Source organism: Nicotiana tomentosiformis, chromosome 1 (assembly GCF_000390325.3).
Source record: "Nicotiana tomentosiformis chromosome 1, ASM39032v3, whole genome shotgun sequence".
Classification (NCBI taxonomy): Eukaryota; Viridiplantae; Streptophyta; class Magnoliopsida; order Solanales; family Solanaceae; genus Nicotiana; species Nicotiana tomentosiformis.
Genome location: NC_090812.1, coordinates 75150402 through 75169496, shown reverse-complemented (window position 1 = coordinate 75169496; position 19095 = coordinate 75150402). Strand labels below are relative to the sequence as shown.

Here is a 19095-nt window from a genome sequence, read left to right as displayed (position 1 = left end):
TTTTTTATTTTTTTTTCTAAAGAAAGGAATACTTCATTACTAGAAGGAGAAAAAACAGAATTTTAGTTATTACAACCTATGGATAGAGATCACATAGCAACCTTTTTCGATTTGTTTTTATTGAAAGCATTTAAAATGAATTTTGGAGATGTTTCCCGGAATATAGTGTTGTTCATTTCCGCAATAGCTAGGGTCAAATTTCTTCCATATTTAGCCAGTGCATTTGCAACATAATTGCCTTCCCGAAATATGTGTTCTACCGCATCAAGCCTCCGACATCAAAAAGAAAACTGCAATCAGAGATATGTATTGTAAGCTTTCTAACTAGACCAAAAACAACCTCAGATGCAGTGACATATTCAAAATTTTTAAATAATGTGAAATTAACTATTTTTAATCTTGAAATTAATACCGAGACTAGGTACTCCACTAATATATTTGTATGAATTACTAATTTTTCTATAGAGATATTAGTGTGGTTCCAAAAGTAATGGGTGCTCAAGCACCCATAACTCAACACATAGATCCAACATTGCTCATGTGGCTTATCATCCAATATTAGAACTTGTCATTACAAAAATTAACAGTAATAATGTTTTTAATTTTTTTTATAATTTATATTTTTCGAAACAAAAAATTGAACTAAGTCTTTTGAAATATAAGTTAAGAATTATAATGATTTCAAAAGATTCGTAAATATTACCTTTATCCAAAATTTCAAGTTATGAAAGCATTATTGATTGAGCATCTATAGGAATCATCCTTCAAAAATAATCTTTTGAAACATAAGTTAAGAATTATAATGATTTCAAGAGATTCGTAAAGATTAGTACCTTTATCCGAAATTTGAATTTACAAAAGCATTAATGATTGAGTATAGGAATCATCATTCAAAAATACTGAGCCCAAACTCGACCCGACCCGACAGACCCGATCGAAGCCCAAAAAAGCAGGCGTAGAAAAGGTCGGTTGACTGTCGAGTCCAGCTAAGGGAGTAGTACATATTATGCTCAATTATGCTCAATAACAACTACTGGGCATCAATCATCAATTCTACTAGAAACGTCTAAAATTGCCAACTGTCTGTGTTCCTCACGCCACACACACACACACACACAGGCGCGGAGTTTTCTGAATTTAGTCTCGTTTCGTCAGATCGAAGTCCGCCGAATATGCCTTCACGCCGGCGAACTCTTTTGAAAGTCATCATCCTCGGTGATAGCGGGTAAGTTCTCTCCTACATCACACTTTTTTTTTTTGTCAAATTTAGATTCTAAATATTTCAGCTTTCTCCTATTCGTTGTATTCTAGGGTTCAGTAACGCATGAGTCAGCGCACTAAATGTTTATTTTGCCAATTATTAAGTTATCATTAGCATGTTAATAGATTGTTTTTTGAATTTTAATTTGAATTTTTTATTATCGTGATCTAAGTTTGGGATAGAGCGGAATCGTTACATCGGATTCATAAATTCATTCATGCAATAGTGTCTATCTAGTTGACAATTGAGGCTGAGTTGATTTATTATTTGATTTATCGTGATCTAAGTTCCGCAAGTTGCTGAAATTTCATTATATGACCATAAATCACTTCTCTTTGTGTTTTGCAGGGTTGGGAAGACGTCGTTGATGAATCAGTATCCTCGAAAGCTCTGTTACCTAATTTTTTCTTAGAGTTTGTTCAATTAATAACAAGTTCAAGATTACTAAGAAACGGCTCGATTCACTTTTCAGATGTGATTGTACCTTATAGTTGAATTGCCGAATTGTCTGCCTTAAATGATTCTTTATAGATATGTAAATAAAAAGTTCAGCAATCAGTACAAAGCAACTATTGGGGCTGATTTCTTGACAAAGGAAGTGCAGTTTGAAGATCGGCTCTTTACATTACAGGTTTGTCATATGGTGTCTTATTGCTGTCTATTGGCATATAAATCCACCAAGTCATGATTTTCCATATCAAATTTTCACTGCCTAGGTCTTCTATATTCCTTTACTCATCAGTGATTCCTTCTAACAACTCAAGATTGAGGGAGGAATAGAGACAGTAGATATCAAAAAGATTATGATCAATAATGCTAATCTTGTGACATTCCAGACCCATAAAAAAAATCTAGTGAAGTTCCAGTCGGGGAATAATGAAATTTTGAAATATAGTAAATATCATGATGTTGAAGTTATTAGTTGTTACTAAAGATATAGACTTGATATTGGTTGATTACCACCAGTTTCTTGAGATGTGACATTGTCAATTAGTTGAAGATGTGGCGACCAAATTCATTAATGGTGCATTCTAGTTGCTACCATATGCCTCTCCCTTTACTTCCTATACGGATACTGTCAATTTTTCGGCCACAGAATTAGAGATTGAAAAGATAGTGTTTGGCCTCTTAGGATGGCTTGTTTGCTCTAATAGAGGACGATAATGACTTCTGCTGTTTACTAAGTAGGAGTTTAGAACGTAGGAACTGGAATGGAATTGCTTTCTGAGTTGACCAATAGGATTTTATCCTTTTTAAATATCTTGAAATAAGGATACAAGTATATACATCCATATTTCAGCATTATTATCCTTGAATTCTTCTGCTTGAGCTGTTGTTACTTTTATTATCGATTTGATGGGTTGCAACATCAAGAAAACAGAAGTCATCTTTTAACATCTTCGCTAGAAAGCTACAAAAGGGGGGGGGGGGGGGAACAAGAGGAAAGGGAGGTTAATTGGTGACTTGGTAAATGGCATACGTATAAATTCTCTTAGCCAACCACTGGAAAAGAAAATTTGTGAGTCAAATTTTGGTTTCTTAAATAGAGAAGGGGAAAGGGGCATCCCCATTATTCATCGAGTTTCGAATGATACGCAACTGAATCTCGGGGATTTCTCAGTTTTAAAAAATGCTGGTCTCTTAAGTGTGATCTGGGGCCCATTTATCTCTATTAATATATGTGTAGGTATAGCAATGACTCCACTCCCTGTGGCAAAAAGTTCCCATATAGGACTTTATCTTACTTTGGATGAGTGACTGGGTTATAACGCAATGTAGTAGAGTTTAGTTAAGTGGATGGTTTACATCATGGACTAAGCTGTTTTCTAAGTTAGGGCATTTCTTTTGGATATAAGAAGATAGTAGTAATCTGTATGCACTGATCTTCTAGAAATACTCTGTGCATGTGGCAGATGATATTGTGTCAGTGATGGGCTTTTTTGGTTATTAAGCACGTATCGTTGATGGATTAGGTTTAAATGTTTCACAAGAGCATGATTTCTCTCAAGAATGATGCTTCCTCTGTCCCCTATTTTTTTAAATAATCGCAAGTCCATAACTAAGCATTTTTCTGAGATGGGAGTCCATAATTTGCATTGACGGGCATTCTCATGGCTATTTAATTAGTGACCATTTGCAAGTTCCGCCAATGAAAGGTAACTAGTGCAAGTTCACATAAACATACAAGTTTCTCAATGCTTGGTCTCAATTTCTTTCTTGATGTTTCACCTTCCATCAATGCTTGGTCTCAATTTCTTTCTTGATGTTTCACCTTCCACTCTCTTTTACCTTGTGTTTTAGCTTTTATAGTTGAACTGCCCTTCCCGAATGATACCAGACACGATTATTCTTAAATGTTTATGAGGTCTTGACAAGGTAATAGTCTGAGCTGGCAATGGGAAGAACTGATTTTTTTTTTTTTTTTTGTGTGGGGGGGGGAGGGGGGTTGGTATAGGAGAACATTAGTTTGACCAAACAAGTCAAATCTCAATCTATGATGTATAAACAGGAAACATGGAGGACTTAACAGCAACAGAGAAGTGGGCCATACTATGTCTTCACTCCCAATATGTTTTCCTCATTCAACTACATCAAATATCACAATAGCTTACCTGAAACCCCCCCCCCCCCCCCCCTCCCTCTCCAATTTATAGAAAAGAAGGACCTAAATTTGATATACGGTGTTTCTCTCCTTTATCCAAGTAATCCCATCTCTGTTCTTCAGTTAGGTTCAATTTTGTCTGAGGATCCACTGCAGTGAAAAGGATAGAGTAAGCAATGCCTTGCAGATTTCTTTTTTATTTCTGAAAATATCCAACCTAGAGTATTCTGTGTGTATCTAGTCCAGGTCTTGCTTTGTCAACGTTTCATCTCTCTCTCTCTCTCTCTCTCTCTCTCTCCTCCTCCTCCTCCTCCTCCTCCTCCTCCTTTGATCTACTCTTTGGTTCATATAAGTTCTGATATCTGGAGAAATTTCAATGAACTTTTAGCTAGAAAATGATGCCATAATTTCAAACATCTGCAAGTATTAGGTTTGGTACTTGGGAGAGGCAATGGGTGGATGTATTACCAATTTTTATGTTTTAATTACGGACAGGTCAACCTGGTCTGCTTCCTGCTCTAACTTCGTTTTTCTGGTGGGTCCAGATTTGGGACACAGCTGGCCAAGAGAGATTTCAAAGTCTTGGTGTTGCCTTCTACCGTGGTGCTGATTGCTGCGTCCTTGTGTATGATGTAAATTCAATGAAGTCATTTGAAAACTTAAACAATTGGAGAGAAGAGTTTCTAATTCAGGTATTTCTTCTTTGTTTGCTTCTACTGATCGCTCACCAGGTTTTATAATAATTTTTATTCTTTGTTACCTCCTTACATTTAACTGTTTTTAGCCCTATTTGCCTGTGGTGAGATGAAGAAATTATGAGCTTTTCCCTCAATCCTCATGGATCTTGTTATGCTTCATCTTTCATGAGTTGCTGCAGTGGTTCTCCCTTCTTTTGTTATGCTGCTTGTATTTGTTGGAGCCCAGCAGTTTCCTGTTTTTCTTTTTAAATCTTTATGCCTAGAAATTACATGCAGATTGATGTTAAAAATGAGTTATGCTGCTTGTATTTGTTGGAGCCCAGCAGTTTCCTGTTTTTCTTTTTAAATCTTTATGCCTAGAAATTACATGCAGATTGATGTTAAAAATGATGATATTAGCCTTTTGGTATCTCGACCATTTATGAGCTATTTTTTCCTCTTTAGACAACTACTCAGTAATCTGGAATGAATATTGAATTTTGCTGCAGGCAAGCCCATCCGATCCAGAAAATTTTCCATTTGTTGTACTGGGGAACAAAGTTGATATTGATGGTGGAAATAGTAGAGTGGTAAGTTTCTGGTCCAACAAATAGTATATTGTCCAAATTTCCCTCTTTTTCCTTCATTGTCCCTTGCTCTCACCTTTCCATTTTCTTGGTAAGCTTCTAATAGGACTACTATAGTTCCTATTGGAGGACTAGTTCCATGGAGGTGTTATATTCTTCTCTTTCATGAAAGATGCTCTGCTTTATTTAGGTGTCTGAGAAAAAGGCTCGGGCCTGGTGCGCTTCGAAGGGTAACATTCCCTACTTTGAGACTTCAGCCAAGGAAGGCACCAATGTAGATGAGGCTTTCCAATGCATTGCTAAGAATGCCCTGAAGAGTGGGGAGGAAGAAGAAATGTAAGTTGGTGGAACGTTATCTATACTATTTTTTTTTCACCGGTATCTATGGTAATTGACCATAGATTCTAATAGTACATTCTACTGCTCAAGATAAAGGTAAAAATCTCTATCTTCCAAAGAAAGGGTCACATCAGTTTGAGACGACCTGAAAAGAATGTGGCACATTATTTGGGAAACTAGGGAGGTAAAAGTGGGAACTGTGATTTGTAGAACCAATCACAACTCTTCTTGGCTAGATTTATACTCGATTAGAATTAGTTTCAGTATAAGATACTTATTAATTTATTATCTTCACCATAATCATGATACTAATTTGCTTTTTACTCTGCCTCAACTTTTGTACGGTGAAGATACTTGCCCGACACCATTGATGTTGGTGCTAGCACTCAGCCGAGGACAGGTGGATGCGAGTGTTAACCAGTTCGTCATTTTTGAGCTGATAATAGATCTTGCAGCTGCGAAGATTTGGATTCCTTTTAACCCTCGTTTTATTGTTTGCTTCACTTGGTGTGTTTTTCTCGGTAAATTATCAAGTTGTACCTGTATATTAACTTTACAAGGGGAGCTGGTTGGTTCCTTGAATGCTCGAACTCCGTTGGTGCTATTTATGTTATTACTTTGGTGAACCTTTAAGATTTGATGGATGGATGTACGCATCTCTGATGCAAACTTTTGCTTGCTAATAATTTTAGAGGCCATATTCATTTATTAGTTTGCTTTACCTTGAACTAATACTAGTTTACGAAGCATGCGCTTCACATATATCATATATGATATCCAAATGATGAAATAATTGGAGTGGTTGCAACAGCTTTAGGGACTTGAGACTGGTGTCCACAAATATGTTTTAGGGCTATTTACAAAGAGCAATATAGTAACACAAAATGCAGGTCCTTCGCTGCGTGGAGGCTCAGTACTAACTATAGGTGAGAATAGTTGAGCCAAGATTAACGTTGATTTAAACTAGTCTGCAAAAACAAAACATTAAGGGGTTGTTTGGTACAATGGTGGGATATCCCATAGGGTGGGATATCCTACCTTCTATATGGGATAACTAATTTCACCATTATAGTGTGAGTTATTCCCAGATTAGCTAATACCCCCAACCAAATATGGGATAAAGTTAATCCCAAACTTTATCCCTATCCCAGGTACCAAACGACCCCTAAACCGCAAAGGGGCAGTCTAAAGAGAACCCAACACTGTTTGATGACGGTACAGACACTAACCATAAGATTAGTACACTGGCTTTGTGTAAAACATTAGACACCAAGAGAAGCAGTTTTAATAAGCAATAAAATTTGCTGATCACAGCCATCATCATACACTAGAATAGAAGAAGGGAAACGATGCACAGCAACCACACATTCATCTTTAAAATAGAACACCTGGTTAATTGAAGTAGCATCATATTGTCTATTAGATGTCAAATCAGGAAGTTGTCGGGAGGTGCGCAATGAATGTCGCAGGTGAAAGATAACAAAGTGAACACTTTACTTCCATACATAGAAGCATAAAAGATCTCACGTTTATAATGCACTAGAAACCACTTATATTTTGCTGTCCAGTCCAATCTATAAACTTTGTTTTCCAGCAACGGAACAACTAGCAGATGCCAATCCTAAATTTCACTGTCGCCAGAACCTGATTAACACGTGACAACAAATGCTAAATTAATCTATGGAGCAACTACATCTTCCAAACAAAACTTGGCAACTGCTCGGTTGTGAAAATAGAGAACCAGAGCTTCTTTTTATAACCAAATGAAGTAAATAAATAGAGAACTGCAGCTGCGAACAGGAGGAAAAGGAGCCAATATCTCTAAAAATTTCACCATAATGATAACTTGAGAATTCTGAAATGTAATTTTGGCCAGAAAACCACTCTAAACGCTGTCTGGATGGATCACATTTTACAATTATACTGGGCTTGTTCACAGTCCGAAAATTTAGCAGTACTTGCAAAACAGATCAGTGAACAGAAAAATCCTTTTAATAACATAAGAAGCTCCATTTACAGAACCAAAGACAAAGGCCAAACCCTTGAGTAACATAGTTAATTAAACTGTCTATATAAGCATCAAAATAGATTCAAAAGCATGTCTAAGCAAAGTGAAATGGGTTTTAAGCATTTATAACAAGGTCGACAAATTACTTACCCTACTTTTAGATCCATCAGATCCCCCCAATCCTTTATATTCAATCAAGCTAAATATTGAACAAATATGTCCTGACTGAAAGGTTGGAAATGAATTTAACAAAATAATTAATTGTGGAAAATTTGAGAAAACCTGTCCACTTTCAGTTGACAAATTGACAAAAAAGGAGACATTGCCCAGAAATGTTTGCAGCTTTGGTGAATTTAAACCTGGAATCCAGCAAGATCCGAATAAAATGTTGACAGGATAGTCTATTTTCACGGAAGATAAGTCTAGTAGTTCAATAAGAATTAAAGTACACTCCATGGGGTAGCCTAATGGGTGAAAAGCTGGATTGCCAACCTTGAAAACCAAGGTTTGAATATCAGCAAGAGTGACTCTATATGAATTATTCTTATATGCCTAAGTCTTGGCAAGCAAAGTTGTCAAGTATCTATGCTGGTGGGAGGTGACCAGTACCCGGTAAATTACTCGAGGTGCCCAAGTTGCCCCGGAGCATCGCCATAAAAGGAAGAAAAAGTATGATGTTTCGTGGTAACAACTTGTGTCTGCTGCAGCAAACACAGGCCAGTATGCATTGTTAGAAGACAGATAAAAACGAGTCCATAGACAGATAGCCAATCAAACTTAATAGAGACCACATAAAGAAAAACTAGAACACAGAACAGAAAGAACAATAGCTTATCAAAATTTTAGTTACTGCAAGAAGTCTGAATAATCAGTTTTCTTAACCAGCCATGGGAAGAAATTAAAGGAGAACTGTAAGTAATAATGTGAAGGAATTAGACGAGGCAAATGGAAGAGGGGGAGTAGGGAGGTGGGGCAGAAACAAAGAACAACTTTAAGCTTTAGAGGATGCAAAAACAGGTTTTCTTTCATGACTGAGAACCATTACCAACTTATTGCCCCACTCTTTCCAAGGTCCCACATCTTGAACATTTAACTTGCACGTTCCCAGAATTCTAGCTATCAGTCCTCAGATTCTTTCTCATATAGAACAAAATCTATTATCTAACCCAATCCTTTCAGCTGGAATTTGGATACAAAAAGAGAACTTTTAACTTCTGCAGATTAGCAAGTTTAAGTTAATGAGGACAACAATGACGAAAGGGTAGACACATACTCACATGACGAAAGGTACTCGAAGACTGATTCTTTGCTCTTTTGTTTTCTAGATGAGTTCATCCACATGCACTTGAGAAAATATTACTTAGTTCTAACTGAATAAGCTTAACCTACTTTGAGGGCTGCATTGAATTTCCTGTAACTGTTGTAGGCATAAAAGAGCTTGGTGTAGGAATTCCTGCCATTATGGGTCTTGAATTCGGTAGCCTTTGGGAGCTCATTGCATTTAGCGGCCTAGATGCAGTCATTCCAGGCCTGTTAGCAAGTAGTGATTGTGGCACAGGACGAGATGAAGAGGCATATCTTGATTGAATTATTTGATTACGCTCATGGATAAGCCTCTGTTTTGACCTCTCCAGCAGTTCTCTGACCCTCATAACCACATTATCCATGTCACTGAAGAAGGTTAACTTGCTCTCCAGCTTGTGTAACTGCAAAGAAGCAACTTGAAGGGTTGAGTACTCTTTGAGACAAAGCAAAGCTAAGAGAGTCAAAACTTAAAGCAGCTCAAAATCAAGTCGGCATAACCTGCGAGAGTATGATCAAAACTTGACCAGACAAGTCCTACCTCAATGGTTAAACTCGGTTAGGATTCCTCCAATGTAAAGCAACATAAACATTCAACCAAAGAAGGGAGAATAGAGGATGTATTTCCCAAGAGATAGAGACAGTCTACCACTCATCTATACAACATAATAATTTTTTCTCTTCTTAAAGGAAAACAAATACATTTTATACTCCAACTGGAAAACAGCTTATTATCCATTCCTTAATTACAAACAAATCATCCAGAGCTGCTTTGATTGCTCAAGATCTATTTCAGCCTACATCTTGCATTAAACCGCATTAGCTGATCAGTCTCAAGTTTGACTGGAAGTCTAGCCCAGTAGAAATGTGTGAAGAGCTTGCAACTGTTGGGTGATTCCCATAGAACATTAGGAGCCCAAAAGATACAGGCACCTGTTGCGGGTGGGAGGTGGCAGGTATCCCGTGGAATTAGTAGTCGAGGTGCACGCAAGCTAGACCGGACACCACAGTTATCAAAAAAAGATACAATTGTCAAAGAGCTGGCTGGCCAAAATTACCTGCTTCTCTATTAATGACGTAGTAAGCTGCCGAATTTGGTCCTCTTCTTGATCTGCAAGACATTTTGCCTTGACTGCTGCAGCCGACAGAGCAGTGACTGCTGCACGATTGATCTTATCGATATCCAGATCATTTTTGGTCTTCAAAGGATCTTTTCTCCCATCTACAGAGTCTTTCGCTTCTCCAGCCCCTGAGCAACAGAGCACCAAGGGAAAAATTCAGAATTATAGGAGTTACAAATTCTTAAAAGCCTTGCTATAGTGCAGAGAGAAGAATATGAATGAGTTCTCCACTCTGGGAAGCAACCAAAAAGAGAAAACCACAGCATAAGCCCCGAGGCTATGGCAATTGGCAATCGCACTTTCCTACTCCAACTTTAGATTTTCTTGTAGTGATTCCTAATTATCTAAACGAATATTTAAGATCATTGGTCTTTGTAACATTTAACCCTTAAGGATAAAATTGTTTTTCTAAATGGTTCAAAACCCTTAGGAAGATCACTCTTGATGAAGAGGTGATCAATACTGTAATTATCATGTTCCGAACAGCACAAGCATTTGCTTGCTATTCTTTTACCTTTCATCTGAATTTATTCCCTTAATTGATTCTGAAATTCCCGCATACAAAGTCATATAAGAGCTTCCACACAAAAATCCTAAACTGTCCGCCTTACTTGTCCCACTTTGCCCATCATTTGCGTTCCCCAGCTCCAACAAATCCATCAACTCACTGCGCATTGCATCTCCTTTCTAAAAACTCCTGAAATTCCTATCCCAATTTCACAAAGGACCCGCCCGTCCTCCCAAATCCACTCCTCTCTCGTGTTAGTTCAACATGTTTTCATTTCAAGGTCAACTTCTCTCTTTTCTCTCTATCTACCTCTACCTGTGGATTCTCATCAATGATTCCCACCTTACAAGAGGGGACTATGCGTGTGGATACTCTCCATTTCATTTTATATGATGGTAGCCCAAGAAACGTATCATTGTATATGTCGCTTTTTGCTTGAGTAAGAAGCTGAAGATGATAATTATATCAAGTATTATAGCAGTTGTAATGGTAGTAAATAATAAATATTAAAGGTAAAGCTAGTTGGATTAAAAAAGCACTATATCAAAGTAAATGACTACGAATTCTTAAAGTTATTATTAAGCCATGGTATTAATGACGCATGGTGTCAAACACTTTTGAACATCCCTAAGTGAAAGTATGAATAAATCGAAACAGAGGGAGAGAGAGAGAGAGAGAGAGAGAGAGAGAGAGAGAGAGAGAGAGAGAGAGAGAGAGAGTGTATGACACTTAACATGAGACCAAGACAGTATCAGAGGGATTCAATTTAAAGCACCCAAAATAATGCAGCAATCATCCTTACAACTTTCTGCGGGTTATTTGTTGGGAGAGGGGGTTGCAGGGTAAACTGGATGACAGAGGGGAATATGAGAGTTCAGAGAGGTGGGAGATAAGAGGAATTAGAGGAGACTAATACATTGTGTAGCGAAATAGGAAAGATAAAGGGTGCTGGAATAAACTTCAGTGTCAGTTTAATTTGAAGATCTGGGTTTGGTGATGAGAACTAAAGCACTGTCATGTTACAAATTGCAAACTCGAGTACTGGCTGAAGACTCAAAAGATCCTCTGCGATTCTCTTAGTTGAAAGACTATTCTGTAAAATCAATAGCTTGACGATTTCCTCGTAAATGCAAGTCATGTATTTTTATTTTATTTTTTATAATTAATGGATGCCATATAGCTTTATGTTGACGAATCGTATCCACTTGTGCTTGCACTCCATGATTAGAATATTTTCCACTTCATTTTTTTTAATTAACTCTGTGTTTCCAGCTTTGAAACACGGTGGATGATAGGCCCGCCTCTCTATCCTTCTCCACTTAAGTACCTAACTCGGTTCACCAGCTAGGATTTGAACTTGTTACATGCACCAATAACACATCCCATTGTACTACCTTTCGCATTGAACCAAAGCCCTAGGGCAACATGATTAGCAGAACTTAAACTATGCATAAAACATAGCACCAAATTGAGAACTTGGACCTGCATCATTTTCAGCTACAGTGTTCGATTTCGCAGATTGCTCAGGCTCCTTTGTTTGCACAGCAGGCATCATGTCCTCATCTTTAGGAGTATCTGGAGAGTCAGAAGGCATGGCTGTTAAAGCTCTATCAACCGACTCCTTTTCAAAGCCGGGTGGGAGCTCTAATTTAGACGTTAGATCATCTGATTCTGATGTGGTACTTGGTGCCTTTCCCACTGCCAACCCTGCATCATCTGGTCCTTTACGTGATGCAGGTTCCTCGTCTTTGTCAGTAGGAATTTGACTGGATTGCTTTGAAGTATCAGATTTCTCTGGATTTTCGTCACTCGTAGAGACCAATTGCGTCGCTTCTCCAAGTTCCTTTTCATTTTTCTCTTCATGGTTTTCACCATCCTGCTCTTCACACTCTTTGTCAATGTTCACTTCAGCTTTGGTCTCTTTGTTTGGTGCAATTGACAAGCCATTCTCATCGATAACTGATGTCAATTTTTCTTCTTTCTGCATTTCAACATTCTCATCCTCATCTTTCTTATCTTCTGGATCAACTGATCCATTAGCAGGTCTGCATAACTAAATTAGCAATTAGACTCCAACTCAATTCAATACCTGTTAACTAAAGCTAAAGGGAGGAACACAAACCTATCTGAATCTGGTGATGTCTTCCCCTCTGGTGGATCTTCCAAAACAAAACAGTGCCTTGAGGCTAGCTGCTCACCAGATGGATTGCCAAAAATGGATTTCAAAGAGCTGCGTACTGAGGCAGTAACCCTGTTAGCTTCTACCAGTTTCACCAGGAACGCTGCCTAGAGAAGGAAAGCATCATAATGAAGGCAACCAAAACATATTTTTTTGAATTGTACAGAAAACATTTATTCCAGTAATCACTTTGGTTTTTCCGGTTTCAACTCCCCCCCTCCCCTCTACTTTTCAAGGGCAAACAGCAATATTAGAATGAAAAGATGGATTGATCAGTAAGTTCATTGTGTTCATCCATATTTTAATAATAATCAGAGGTTTAACAGCAGAACAGAAAACCAACTGGATTATACTTTTAACGACTGCCTCCTTAGAACGGGATTAAAATATCTCATTGACACGCAGTGCTAAAATCAAACCCTATCCTTCTCAAAACAAGGTCTCAGCCTGTAAAAATGGTGAGGAAAGACTTCCACCGCTGGAAAGATTTGACCTTCATCAAGTAAATAACACAAACAATTTGATTTCATTATTCTGGAAAAGACATGTAAAGATTTCTAGCTTTCAATGGAGTGCCTTGAGCGCTCAGTTGCATCACAATTGTGGTTGAGCCTATCAAAAGGAAAAGAAACCAACATACCAGTGCCATTACAGGATTGCCAGCTTCAGCAAATGAAACACGTTCTCCAGGTGGAGGATAAGAACCAACAGCTGTAAATGCATCCCTCAGCGCGTTGAGTGCACAGTTCTCACCAACTTCCTCCCGGGGAATTAGCTCATTCACATTCTCTGGCTTTGAAGTTTCCACTGTGGATGAAAGCTGATTGTCATTTCCATCGTCCTTACTCTCTTTTGTTTCTGGGGCATCAATACTGGCTGATGTATCATCTTTAGACAAAACTGTGTCTTCTTTTTCTTTAACACTCTTGTTACTTTCAACATCAGTATCCAGGAATATATCCTCTATTGGCATTTCAATAAAGTGCAGAATACACTGAGCTTTGGTCTTCGTAGCCACATGCTCAGCAATTTCATTCCAGTTTTCCTTATAAAGCTCTAGCGCCTCAAGGAGAAGAAGAGTCTCCTGATCTGTCCACTTCCCACCACTTGCGCCGCCAGCCTCAGCAGGCTCCATAAGAATGAAATCTGAAGGGGACATCCCAGATCCAAACTTCCCGTTGTTGAAGCATTCGCTACACAAGTCAAAATCTGCCTATGTAGTAAAAACAACAAACACAAGAAGACAGTCAGGCATTTAAGTAAGTACTCAAGTTTTGACAAATATACTTCAGAAGCGACGATGGCGTTTTAATATGTAATTGAACAAGAAATTATGAACCATACAACCTAAGGATATTAAAACATGGACAAGCTGCATCATTTCTCATATCTATGTCTTAACTCATTAGCCCTAAAAGGAAAAAGGACATTAGAATTGAGCAAAAATACCTGCTTTTGACAATGATACCGCTTTCTTGAGCAGTCCGCTGAACAAGAGTTACAATGGTACTCAACAGCTGGCCCTTCAGACTTCATCAGTTCTTCAGCAATAGCTGACTCTGGAAAAAAACCAGAAGACATAGGAGTAGCTACACTAGACCTCGGAAGAACTGGGGTCCATGTTTCATCTGATTCAAATCGAAACAACTTATCAACCAAAGAATCTGTCTTTGCTGACTCGTCTGCATCAATATCAACTCTCATATCTGAATTAGTTTGTGGGAAGGGGTGATAATTAATTAAACCCCAGTAATCCAAAAACTCCATCACTTCCTGCTTTGCATCCAAATCTCCTGATGAGAGCTCAGACAAATCACTCAACTCAATTTGAACGTTGGGGTCAGCGTGATACTTTTTCATGATCCAATTCCGTATCTCCATGTATATTTCTGAAGTCCTACTTTCTGACTTCCCACTGAAGAATGACGGCATTGTTCGCTTCTCCAAAGGATGAACCTTTCTCCAAGAAAACCAACCTAAAAACCTTGAAAATGTCATAAAATATCCGGAAAATCCCTAATGCTTTTGAATTTTAGTTACAGACTATAGATTAGAAAGATGAGATAGCAATTTCCAGTTTAAACTTTTGAAAAACTCTTTCCTTTTTGGAATGCCTAAATTGTTGACACTGTTCCATTTCTATACAACTCCGGCAATTGTCAAGAAATAAAATTCATTATTGTCCAAATTCTAAACTATGATATGATATTTTCAATGCCAAACTAACTTTCAACCATTACTTTTAATATTTTCTTCTACTATTACTAATAAAGTGTATAAGTCAAAAATGAGATGGAAGGAGTATTTACTATGAAACTGTAAATGTAAAAACTCCTCCTTATTTGTAAAGTAACACTAAATCTATCTCAAAGATATAAACTTTAACCTCATAAATTCAATTTCTAGTTTCAACCAGATCTTCAGCTTACTCTATCAATAAACATGTTCAATTCCTCAATTTCCAATTTTATAAAAAGCTACTTATAACTCACCAGCATGAGTCGGCACAACGTGAGCATTAGGATCTCGGGATCTAATTGCCTCAATTTCAGCTTCAATTTCAGCCTCTAATGCCTCTAAATCCTCCTTAGCTTCATTTAACTCTCGCTCAACCTTCAACGCCTCTTCTCCGCCGGCCACAGCCGTCGGCAGCACCTCCGATTCACTCTTGATACCAGAACTTGACGGAGAAGCAGCTGCGGCGGGGGCGGGGGCGTTGTTTGGCTGCTGCCGTGCAGCTCTCGTGAGCGGACCGTTGTGGATCGGTGGAAAAGGTACTGATGACTGCTTCTCACGCGCCTGACGCTTCGACGAAGTTGATGGAGGAGTCGAACCAGCGCCGCCGCTTCCAATGGCGCTTGCTTTTCGTTTCTGGCCGCCGCCTCTTCGACGAGACGTAGGTGCCTCGGCAGACGGAACATCAGCCGCTTTCGTCGGCGTGTCGGCAACTGCCGGTGGTGGAGTTCCGGCGTCCTTCCGTTTCTCCTCCATTATTTGAGAGCTGAACTACTTGCACCTACACTCAGATCGTCGTCTTCGAAAAGGAGGATATGTAATTTTTGAGCCTCAAGATGATGCGTTGCACCGTCGGTACATGTTAGTTTACATGGACTCTCTAATAAAAAAACGAAACTAAACCAGAACCGTTGATGACATTACCAAGTCTTTGCTACAGTGCGTATATAGAACGGCGTTTAAAGTTTTTTTTTAGCAATTTATAGAAATTGGGTTAATTAAAGGTGTTATTTTAAAGTGCTGATACCTTTTGTCAGTTAAATTGAATAAATATTGAAACAAATAAACAAGATTTCAACATTTAAATTGAATTTTTCACTTGCCACATTGATTTAGCTAAGAGCTTTACTTAGTTCAACATGTGCTTTGGCCCTCTATTTTTAGATGTATTGTTTTCATAGATGTTTTGAGACCTTGGATAGATACGGTAGTATTTATGGACTTGTTGAAATATTTGGACGGGATCCCAGGGAGTTCGGGTGAGTTTCGGACTACCCGCAATATCTTTGGAAGCTGTTGATTGATGGTGCAGGTTTCACTTTCACCTTTAATTTATTTGGTATGACGACATGAGTTAAATTTAAATGAAGAAATATGATCAAAAATTTATATAGTCAACCTTAACTTATCTGAAATTGCTCGTTATTTTTGTTGTTTCGTTTTGCTCTGAACTTTATTTTTGTTGAAAATATTAACTTAGCCAAATAAATTGTTATCAAACTTTTGCTTTTCTGCATATCTGTTAACAGTATCATCAATTGATTATATACGCACTATCCACTAAATGTGGTGAAGGGGCCTGAATTTTTAATGCAATTACTAAATCGTGGTTATTATTATTTTTAGTAATATAATAATAACTAGTACTAACTAGAATGACAAAGGCAACATGTGAATTTTGATGAACACTCACGGGCGGATCCATCCTTTACAATAGGTAGCATGGCACCCGCTAAGATAATAAAATATTTATATACCTATGTTGAAATTTTCTTAAATTAGGTTAAATATCTGATCATATCACCCGCAACAGTAAATTAGACAAAGGTATCATGGCTGATAGATCTTTTTGAAAGCTTTCCTCTATCTAAAATTCAAGTTGAAAATTATTTTGAACCTTGTCCCACTTTCACTTTTCGCGTGCTTTTTATTTTCTTTTTGTCCCAGTAATTTTCCTTTTCGGCTACCTCCCAATTTTTTATTTATCGTTTCATTATTTTTTGCATTTTTTTTCTTTATTCTATTATTTATATGCGATCTCTAACAAGAACACTCAAAAAACGAGACTCCAAAATTATAAAATTTTATAAAATAAGCATTCCTCTTAATCTCAAATTTATGAGTTTTTTTCTTTCATATCCGAAAAATCTGGGTCTTAATGGGAATTTACGATTGAGTTCAATTTTATTCATCTTTTTTTATTATATCATAAAAAATTATGTTATTCTATGGTTATTAAATATAATTTAAATCTCTTTAGTATTAGATTATGACAAAACTTTCGTAAGCATTGCTTAAAAAATATGAGATTTATGATTTTGATTTTTGAGAACTTGTAGTTTATTTAATTTTTTACTCGTGGGGTATAATTTATCTATTGAAGATATTTTTAAATTTTTTTTATTATGTAATTCCCTTATTGAAGATGTTATCTTACTTGTGTAAATTTATTTTTAATTGTCACGCTCCCGAACTGGGGTGGAACGTGATTGGCACCCAACTTTTACTAACCGTCGGGCGAACCCTTAACTAGTATATGCTAAGTGTAAATATCATAATACTATTAAGTTCAATAAAATTGAATAACTAAAATTAAATTAAATTACTTGTCTGACAACTGAGTTACATGATTCTAACATAACTGAACTATGAGCCAATAACCCACGAGACAAAGTCACAAGCCTCTAAAGATTTAAATCTAAACATATAAACTATGAGACATTCCCTGGGAATATATAACATGCAAAATAAATAACATAAGCTGAAGAAATTTGGCTATCGCTATAAAGAATCAACGGGCTCACCAACAAAGTCTACCGAGTCTGTCTCTAACCACGAGTCTCCTCACTTACAATCTCAACACCTGCCACACAACGTGGCAGGCCCAAACAGGTTAAGTACTACCAAAGGATACCCAGTAAGTCTCATAAACTACCTCCTAAAAAGACGGAGCGAGACCTTTTGGGAAAAATCATAATATGAAAGGAAGTAGGTTCACAGGATATTATGTAAATTATTTAAAATATATAAACAAGTAATGAGCTGAAAATTGAAATTATAAGCAGAACTGTAAACTGATAACTAAAACTGAAAACTAAGTCTATAACTAATAACTGAAACTAAAGTTGAAAATTGAGTTATTTTGAAAAGAATGACTTTCCCAAAAATTAGTTACACACAGTGGCCCTGCGTACGCGAGATCTGGCAACACGCACGGGGGAGTGTCGGCCTATCTCCCCAACAAATAATAGCCCCTACGAGCATGAGGTAGCTAACCCTGGCCCCGGTGGCACTCACGCAAGGGGAGGTCGGCTAGCTCTCCCTTCTAAATGTGATCACATTAATGTATGAATGAATGTTGAAACTGAATACTGAACTGAATTTAAATATCATAAATAAAGACACATAACAAGTGGTAATACGTCTAAGCATGTTATCCTATCACATATAAAGCCGTACTAAACAAGAATGGAATGAAGTGAGTACTGAAGTACAAGAAGACATGACTTGGATTTATCGAACATATGAAGCACTTGGGTTCTAAATGGAATTCCTTACTAGGAGAGTAAGCCTCAACTCACCTCAATTTTTCCTTTCATTCCAAACACATGCTCCAACAAAGCCAAACATTGGTCAAACAATTCATTCTTGGCACATGAAAATCTACATTCTTCGTCTTTTAGGTAACTTGATAGGTTTTCTTGAAACTGAGCAATTGAATAGAATTTGATGTTAAAGTCTGTGTATGAGATGTATAATAACATAAACCAGCTATAAAACTTACTTTAATTCTGTATTTGCACGTTAATACCTGAACCCTTGACCCTAGTAATAAAGTTATTTAGTTCCTCAAAGTGGCGTTACAATGGCGTGGAACAACATGGATTTGTTGCTGCGTTCTCTACTTTCCGGATGCCAAACAAATTATTTGTTCCTTTGTCGTAGCTTTATATTCGTGGCTGCACAAATACCATAACCAAGCTATTAAGCTTTGTATCTACGTTCTTGTATGTAGCAACCAAGAAATTGTTTGGTTTCAAGTTAACCCTTATATTCCCTTTGACTTATGAAAAAATTCTTTTCTAGTTTCGTACTAATTTGAATAGCCAAAGCATTTTGTTTTCTTCCAATAACTTATGCGGCAGAAGCTTGTAGTGATTAGAAGTATATCACTCCAACCCTTACGTTACTATATGGGTCATGGCCCGCAAGATTCTTATTTTGTTTTTTTTGTGTCAAATTTATCCCTTAATTTTTGGGATATTACATTCTCCCC

General features: G+C 37.4%; 2 protein-coding genes across 7 annotated transcripts; one reads left to right on the top strand and one right to left on the bottom strand.

Annotated features, from left to right (window-relative positions):
• The first annotated feature begins 984 nt into the window (after positions 1-984).
• Positions 985-6174, top strand: LOC104086939 (ras-related protein RABG3f). The gene is made up of 7 exons (XM_009591299.4): positions 985-1225; positions 1610-1636; positions 1793-1892; positions 4409-4555; positions 5050-5130; positions 5318-5463; positions 5817-6174. Exons 1-7 carry the CDS (start codon positions 1173-1175, stop codon positions 5881-5883), a joined length of 621 nt encoding a protein of 206 aa, XP_009589594.1. The 5' UTR covers positions 985-1172; the 3' UTR covers positions 5884-6174.
• A 644-nt stretch (positions 6175-6818) lies between these two features.
• On the bottom strand, positions 6819-15696 carry LOC104086938 (SWI/SNF complex subunit SWI3D). 6 transcript variants are annotated; one of them, XR_011410860.1, is made up of 9 exons: positions 15077-15696; positions 14034-14560; positions 13225-13797; positions 12528-12691; positions 11882-12450; positions 9835-10025; positions 8752-9180; positions 7757-8175; positions 6819-7110 (listed from the first exon to the last, which is right to left on the bottom strand). XR_011410860.1 is itself a non-coding variant. In XM_070185559.1 (7 exons), exons 1-7 carry the CDS (start codon positions 15573-15575, stop codon positions 8860-8862), a joined length of 2844 nt encoding a protein of 947 aa, XP_070041660.1. In that variant the 5' UTR covers positions 15576-15696; the 3' UTR covers positions 8292-8859. The 6 variants fall into 6 exon arrangements, 2 of the variants coding, with proteins under 2 accessions (XP_070041660.1, XP_009589593.1); XR_011410861.1 differs by having other exon boundaries at positions 8084-8175; XR_011410863.1 differs by having other exon boundaries at positions 8084-8172.
• Between the last annotated feature and the right edge of the window lie 3399 nt (positions 15697-19095).